The sequence below is a fragment of the Myodes glareolus genome, chromosome 4 (assembly GCF_982192425.1).
Source record: "Myodes glareolus chromosome 4, mMyoGla1.1, whole genome shotgun sequence".
In the NCBI taxonomy this organism is placed as follows: Eukaryota; Metazoa; Chordata; class Mammalia; order Rodentia; family Cricetidae; genus Myodes; species Myodes glareolus.
This window is the reverse complement of record NC_142029.1, coordinates 48,568,118-48,576,309: the sequence shown is the minus strand read 5'-3', so window position 1 is coordinate 48,576,309 and position 8,192 is coordinate 48,568,118. Positions and strand designations below refer to the sequence as shown.

The 8,192-nt window shown below is 48.9% G+C and overlaps 1 protein-coding gene across 1 annotated transcript; it reads left to right on the top strand.

Moving 5' to 3' along the window:
- Positions 1-338: 338 nt before the first annotated feature.
- Positions 339-7,075, top strand: Tmed3 (transmembrane p24 trafficking protein 3). Its single transcript, XM_048452475.3, has 3 exons — positions 339-630; positions 2,063-2,311; positions 6,275-7,075. Exons 1-3 carry the CDS (start codon positions 454-456, stop codon positions 6,509-6,511), a joined length of 663 nt encoding a protein of 220 aa, XP_048308432.1. The 5' UTR covers positions 339-453; the 3' UTR covers positions 6,512-7,075.
- The last annotated feature ends 1,117 nt before the right edge of the window (positions 7,076-8,192 follow it).

Sequence of the window (8,192 nt, the reverse complement as noted above, 5' to 3'; positions counted from 1 at the left end):
TTTAGTCTGTTGAAAACTTCTTCACCTAGGGTAGGGTAGGGTAGGGGAATCAAGAGTCCATTGCCCTCCCTGCGTTTCCTTTTTGTTCAGCTATCCCTCCTAACTACTGTGGGTGTTCCTTACATCCCGGGTTTCTCGGGAGACTTAGGAGACTAGTGACAGCAAGTCAGAAGCAGAGTGGAAGCCGGAGTACAAAACCTGGTGGAACGAGAGGCTCAGGCTCCTGGACCCGAGGCGGAATACGGCTCCTAAATTCGGTGACGCGCAGGCGCAGCGGGCGGGAAGGTCTCGGGCCCACTTCTCCCGCGGCTTGCGGCTGCGGCTGCGCACTGAGTCGCCGCCATCCCGGAAGCGCTGGGCTGAGTTCGCGCCACGTCTCTCTAGGCGGCCCCTCCCCGGTCTCCGCAGTACTTGAGTCCCAGCCGCGGCTCCGAGGACCAGACCTAGAGCATCATGGGCAGCGAGGCCCCTCGCGCTTCATCCTTCCAGATGCTGCTGCTGCTGTTGCTGCTCCTGCTCCGGGCCGAGCGACTGCGGGGCGCCGAGCTCACCTTCGAGCTGCCGGACAACGCCAAGCAGTGTTTCCACGAAGAGGTGGAGCAGGGCGTGAAGTTCTCTCTGGATTACCAGGTGCGGCCGTAGCCGCCTCTCCTTACCCGGGCACTAGCGCGCCGCCAGCCGGAGAGGCTAATAAGATTAACCACCAGAGGCTGCGGGGGTCGGGGTTAACCCCAGAGCGGTTGATGTCTCGAAAAGAAACGTTGGTATCATCCAGAGTCATCCCCACCCCCCACCCCGAAGTGGCCCAGAGTAGTTGGGGAGTTAGGCAGGCTACAGGTGCGCGCCGAGGATGGGGAAGCCCGTCGCCAACCCGTGTCCTGCAGAATTGACCAGAATGACCTCCCCAGGTACTCTATGAACCCCAGTATTAACTAGCCGATACGGGCTGGCAGTTTGCCTCAACTGTCCCTTGGGCTGCTTTTCTTGCAGGTGCTGAAGCCAGTCGCATCTTTTACAGCTGCGTTGGGATGAGCCAGCAGCAGTGATTAAGGGGTGTATGGAAAGGAGGGTTCAGCACAGAGTTTGAGCCCTGGCAGTGTTCACAAGGAGAATCTCCCTCCTCTTAGTGTGGTTATTCGGCCTTGTCTCTTACCATATGGCTCAGCTAAGTCAGGTCCTGCACTTTATGTCTCCGTGGACATATCAAATAACTAACAGTTGCTTTGGGAAAGAGCCTGCTCTCTAGGGTTAGTGAGCAGGTCTAGGGTCAGGAATTGGAGGGACGAATGAGCATGTTGGGGCAAGATTTCTGGAAATGAGGCGACACAAGTAGCCCAAATGGAGCACACTGAGCAGCCCTTCTGTGGTAGAAGCTCTGAAGGATGCTTCTTTGTGAAGATAACTTCATGTATGATGGAGCCACTGATGAGACCACTCTCACATCTGTGGACAACGTGCAAAATGTGTGTATGTGTCTGTCTCAGCATAGGCGGTTTAAGACCGAGAGCAGCGTTCTTAATGACGTAGCCAGTGAAGCTCCAAAAGCCATCAGGGTAGGCATACCCCGGCACCGGGGATGGGAGGGGGTAAGTCTATAATCACCAAGGAGACAAGCCTCTGGGTGTGTCTGTGTGGGAGTTTCTTGGCTAGATTGAAGTGGGAAGAACCACCCTAAGTATGGGTACCATCATTCCGTGGGCAGCGGTCCCAGCCTAAATAAGGAGAAAGCCAGCTGAACACCAGCGTTCATCTCTCTCTGCTTCCTGACTCTGGATGCCATATGAGCATCTGACATCATGACTTCCCCTCCATGGTGACCTGTGCCCTCAAATTGATTTGGGAGCTAAAGTAAACCCCTTCTTTCCTTAAATTGCTCTTGTCAAATATCATGTCATAGTAACAAGAAAACTAGGGAGTAAAGTGGCCACTGTCACTTATTTAACTGCTCAGGTTGTGTTGGAAAGTAGTGCAGGGTAAGTTACGAAATGCTTCCCAGTGGTCACTGTTAGGGTCGGCAGTTTAAAGTTGCCCCCAGTAACAGCACACTTTTTGTGGTTGTCAGGTTATCACTGGAGGCCACTACGATGTGGATTGCTATGTGCAGGACCCTGTGGGGAATGTCATCTACCGGGAGACCAAGAAGCAGTATGACAGCTTCACACACAGGACAGAGGTCAAGGGCGTTTATCAGTTTTGCTTCAGTAATGAATTTTCCACCTTCTCGCACAAGACCGTCTACTTTGACTTCCAAGTTGGTGACGAGCCCCCCATTCTCCCAGACATGGGGAATAGGGTCACAGCTCTCACTCAGGTGAGTGGACGTGACAGCGGCAGCACTAGGGGAACCCTCCTGCTCTCAGCTTCTTCCTGCTTTTCTGTCCCCTTCTTGGGCGCTGAGCAAGAATCACCATCTAGCTCTAAAACACTCCATTTCCCTTCTGGTCCTGTTTTTAGCCAGACCTTTCATAGCTGATACCTTATCCTTCCACCTGTCTTTCTCTGACATAGCACCTCTTTGGAAATTATGCCATGTACCTTTCTGCTCTGTAATATAATCAGGTTGTGAGGACCAAAGTCCTGCTTCAGGAGTGTATTGGTAAGGTAACACAAGCTACCATAACAAGCCCATATGTCAGTGCCTCACACGCTGGGAGGCTGTTCTCAGGATGGCCTGGAAAAGGCTGGTGGGTGACTTGGGAATCCAGGCTCTTGGGAATCTCATTTCCTCTTCATTTTTCCCTTTTCCCGTCTTCCCCTCCCTCCCCTCTCTTTCTTCATCTCCCCTTCTCTTCCTCATTCCCTTCTTTCCTTTCTGTTTTATCCCTCTCTTTCTTCATCTCCCCTTCTCTTCCTCATTCCCTTCTTTCCTTTCTGTTTTATTGTTTTGCTGACCCAGGGCCTTGTGCACGCTAAGCACAGGCTCTGCTGCAGAGCTACATCTCGAGCCCCAAGGCTCTCTCTTACCATTTTTTTCCCTTCCCTCAGTCTTCAGAGTTCTCTGCCTTTGGATGCCAAAGGGAGAAACGAGAATGGTACAGCTAGCCCTTCAAAGCCCTGGCCTGTAGTAACACATGTAACTTCCAATCACGTCTCTTTGGTGAGCACTTGGGTAGCAAGTCAGGATGAGAGGAAGGCTACCAAATACAGGCTCTGAACAGCAAATCCCCACTGTGGAAGAGAAATCACAATATTTTTGGAGTTGGGTAGTTTCCATTGATTCCCATGGCTCCTAACTTCTGCCTTCATCCTGAGTTCTCGCTGCTTCTGTTCAAGCTCCTCCTTCCTCTCACACATAGGCTGGGCTTCCTCAGGGCCAGGACTCTGCTATCTACTTGCTCTTTTATTTTCAATACCCCAGCATATGAGTCGTTGCACCCAAAGGAGCTCACCAAATGTTTGTCTTATGACTGATCACCATGACTTGGAAAACCTGTAAGACAGGAATAACTCTCTGTGGTACATTTATTCTAGGACCAAAGCCAGAATGGCTCAAGTATCTAAAGAGACCAACATTTCCCTGTTTGCACTCTAAGGAGATTTTATGTTCTATTTCTCTTTGGCTTATGCCCAGTCTTTCATTGTCTCAGCACAGTTAGAGGATAGAGACTCATTGCCCAGTGCAGTAGCCACTATGCAAATTTGACTCTTTAAATAAAAGAAGGTCCAGCCAAAGGTACAGATTGTTCTGTTGGTCATTGATAAAACTGGAAGATTTCATAAGCCTGAGTTTAAGGGCTCCCTTGTGCACCAGTGGGAGAAAATAAGAAAAGGTTAATGAGTTAGGGCAAGAGAAAAGCCTTCCTGGAGCCTGGGTTCCCATGCGATCCTACTGCAAGGAGAAGGGCAGGTGGAGCTCATGAGTTCTGCTTTCACCACTATTGTATGGTTTTACTCACTATCGTATGGTTCCCCTTTTAGCCCGTTCCTGCTTTCCCACATCCCTTGAAGCAAGGCAGGGCACCAACTAACTGAAATTTTGTGGTGACACGCTGGAGCTTAATGGTAGACTAGCACCAATGGGAGGCCCCAGTGGATGGGGAAATAGCATGTATTTATAAGGTAAGGGAGTGCTCTCGAGTGTGTCACTGTTGGTGGCATACTGCTTTGGGGAGGGCTTATGCCATGTGTCCTAATCATGCGCTGTGGTTTTGGTGTGGTTTTCACCCCCCAGAGGTTCATGTGCTGGAGGTTTGGTCTCCAGTGTAGCAGGGTAGAGAGGTGATGGACTTGCGCTGAAGTGTCAGGCTAGGGCCAAGGGTCACAGGAGTTCCCAGCAGTGGATCAATTGAACAGGGAGGTGGGATTATTGCATACAGCAGTACAAGGAGGTGGGGTTATTACATACAGATAAACAAGGAGGCAGTGTTGTTCTGTACAGTTGAAAAAGCAGGAAGGCTCAGTTAATCTTGGTAGGAACATTCTCTGTAAGGTGGATCTTCAGGCTGTAAAGATCTGGGGGAGAAAGCTACAGTGGACATTTTATGCATAGACTATCAACATTTGCACTAGGACCAGGAGGGAAGTCTTTGCCATTGCTCTGAATCTAACCTAGGGACAGCTTCATCACTTTCCCATGGGTCTAAGACATTGGAGTACTTGGTCATGCCCATGCCAACAGCTCACATCCACTCAGGACTTTATTCGCTTAGGCTTCCCCCACTACCTCTATTAACATTTACCAACTCTATTTTGCATTTTTATTTTAAAAGATTTATTATTTTATTTGTATGAGTGTTTAGCCTTAAGTATAGCAGTACACCATATGTATGCAGTGCCCAAGAAGATCAGAAGAGGGTATCTCATCCCTTGGGACTGGAGTCACAGTTGTGAACAGCCTTGCAGGTACTGAGAATCAAACCATGGTCCTCCGAAAGAGTAGCCAGTGCCCTTATCCATGAGCCATCTGCCCATCCTTATTATTATTATTATCATCCTTATTATTATTATTATTATTATTATTATTATTATTATTATTAAGCCAGTGGGTTTAGTTAGTATAGTAAGATTACTTTTGGTCATCATCTGCAGCATGGGTGAAAGATTATTTATTGGAATGTAGTGACTGTTCCTCTCCCGGCAATAGTTAACTGCCTATGGATCCTCGGTGACTGGGCCTTGTGACTCCTTCCTTGACAGAATCTTGACAGGTCCAGTCTTGTGCAGGTCACACAGCGCTGGAGTCAGGCCTGATGCAATAGTTGTCTATTGCCACAGACACAGTGACTGAATGCTACACCCATCTCTCTTTCACAGCTCTGGGTACTAAGAGTCTGGGCATGCTCAGTGGTCCTCTGCTCAGTCTCAGAGCTGAGATGGAGTTGACCAGGTTGTGTTCTTACCTAGAAGATGGCGTGTCTGCTTCATGTTAGCCAGGTTGTTGGCCAGATTCAGTTCTATATAGTCATGTGACTAAGGACCTTATTTCATTGCCAACCATTATGCTGTCAGCCCCTTGAGACATTTTGCTGATTTTTTGTCGGGATTGTCTTCTTTCAGCTAGGGAGAATGTCTGCTGAAAGGAATGTGTGAGTAGATCGGGCCTCAGGATCATCTCCCTCCCTGATTTAAGTTCAGCTGTGCCTAGTAACTGTAGCCACAGGAGTGGTGGCTCCCTCGTCATAAATTCCTGGGTGGGGGCCAAGGACTGCTGGTGGTGTTCAAAACATTTTCAGAGATCTGCCTATGACAGACTATTTTAGGAGGCATAAGAAATTGTGAAGTGGTATGTGTTACATGTGAGCATATGTGTGTATATGCACGGTTGTGTGTTCGCACGTGTGTATGATTAGACATGAAACTGCAGGCATCAGCTATACAGTAGATAAGCAGTGGATTCAGAGTTGGTCATGAATGTGTCGAGTTCACACTGCTGTTATTAGCTTGTGTGCCTCAAGTTCATGGTGCCTCCTTGGGCCTCAGTTTCCCCATCAGTAAGGAAAAGTAAGCTAAGATCTGACTCTTCTTTACCAAGGGTGATGATCATGCCTGTCAAGGCATTGAGAGAATTAAATAAGAGAAACAGGATAGGGCTTGCGTACATAGGCACGAAACACAGTCAGATGCTAATTCTGTCGCTTACTAAATGTGTGATTAGACAGGTTATGCTCTCTGAGCTCCCGCTAGGCTTTACCGTAGGATTCTGAAACCACATAAAATGTTTAACACAGGAGGTATCAGTAGATGATGCCTAGGATGCTGCTGTGACCCTTGGCTGCTGGATTCCACCCTGCCTGACTTAGGGTTAGCAACTGACCGCTTTTCTCTTCCCACCTAGATGGAATCTGCCTGTGTCACTATTCACGAGGCTCTGAAGACTGTGATTGACTCCCAGACACATTACCGCCTGCGAGAGGCCCAGGACCGAGCCCGAGCTGAAGACCTTAATAGTCGGGTGTCTTACTGGTCTGTCGGAGAGACTATTGCCCTGTTTGTGGTCAGCTTCAGCCAGGTGCTACTGCTGAAAAGCTTCTTCACAGAGAAACGACCGGTTAACAGAGCTGTCCACTCCTAGCTATGCCGGACCACACCACAGCCTCTTGCACCCTCGGGTTTCTGGTTCCTGCAGGGATGGGGGTGTGACCCAGGGTGAAGGGAGAGCTGTGGGGAAAACAAAGGCCACGCTTTGTGGTTTGTGCACGTATCTGATCCTGCACTCCAGCAACTGAAGCTCACAGATCCCAGCAATCTGGAGCCTCTAATTGTATTGTGTGTGCAACATTGACCAAAAATGTTTACAGGTCAGCCTAGGGATTGGCCACTGTTGGGGGGTCAGTGATCCAGCATCCAGTCTGTGGGAGAACTCCAAGCACCTGGGTCTCCAGGGCAGCTTAAGGTTCTGACACTGCTCCATGATACATGGGTCATTAGATTGTCGTGTCCTCTTTCATCTGGAGGGGAAAGAAACTCTGAGTTCTTACCTTTCTTCCCATAGGCCTCTCTGTGCCTTAGGATATCAGGTCTAATCTGGAAGCAATAGGGTCAACCAGGACCCAAATGGAGAGTGAGTGTCCTTGGTGAGCTCTAGCTCCTGGAGGCAGAACTGTGCTAATAAAAACCAAGTTTGAGCACTCTGGAAGGGCATGCCTCTGTTTCTTTGCCTTAAAGGAAAGTGTGATAGAGAAAGTGGGCGTTCTGGAGCTGTATGCAGTATGGGGTAGAGATGTAGAGAGGAGCCAGTGAACCATGTCTCTCCCAAGGGAATAGAAACAGTACCCCTTCCCGTTCCTGTCACCCACGAGGCTGTGCACAATCTGTGTATAAATGGTTTCCTCTGTGATGACAACCAGGCCCTGTCTGCATGATCAGATGTTGTCTTTCAATTTAGGGTGGTACCATCACACTTGCCCCAGTATCCTTGCCTTTAGGAGGAATTGATGCATTCTTATGCCTAGAAGGCATATAAGGCATAAGAATATAAGGGCCTAGAAGGAAGACAGGATGTCCATCTAAAGGAAAGCTAGCAGGGAATCCAAAAATCCTAACTGACAACAGCACTGTGGGAAAGAGGACAAAGCGAACCTTTGAGAAGACCCATTGGAAACCTCATTAGCTTGACTGAAAGAGAAATTTGTTTTCTCTGTGTCTTTGATGGTATTTTGTCTCTTATTTGGAATTTAAGTACTATGTATATCTAAAAGATTGTTTTGTGAACTGTAGGGCAGAGAGAAACAAACCTTCATGTATCTGCTACCTAGATTGACAGCACACGGGCTACCTACCCAGGTTGGCCCATCACACCTCACACCTGGGCTGCCTATCCAGACTGACAGGGCACACCCCTCACACCTGGGCTGCCTATCCAGACAGAGAACACCTCTCACACCTGGGCTGCCTACCCAGACTGACAGGGCACACCTCTCTCACCTGGGCTGCCTACCCAGACTGATATGGCACACCCCTCACACCTGGGCTGCCTCTACCAGACTGACAGGGCACACCTCTCACACCTGGGCTGCTACTTTTTGATTTTTGTTTTGAGACGGTTCTTGCTGTGTAGCCCAGGTTAGCCTCCAATTCTCAATCCTCCCTAGGGCTGTTTTAGCTGGTGTGCACCATCATATCTAACTTTGACATGTACTTCTTAGATACTCCTTAACTGCATACTCTTTGCCAGCCCAGCTATTGTGCTATCCGCCAACCTGAACATAGTGTTCTTCAGTCACTGAAGAGTCCAAGGAGTCAAGACTCACTAT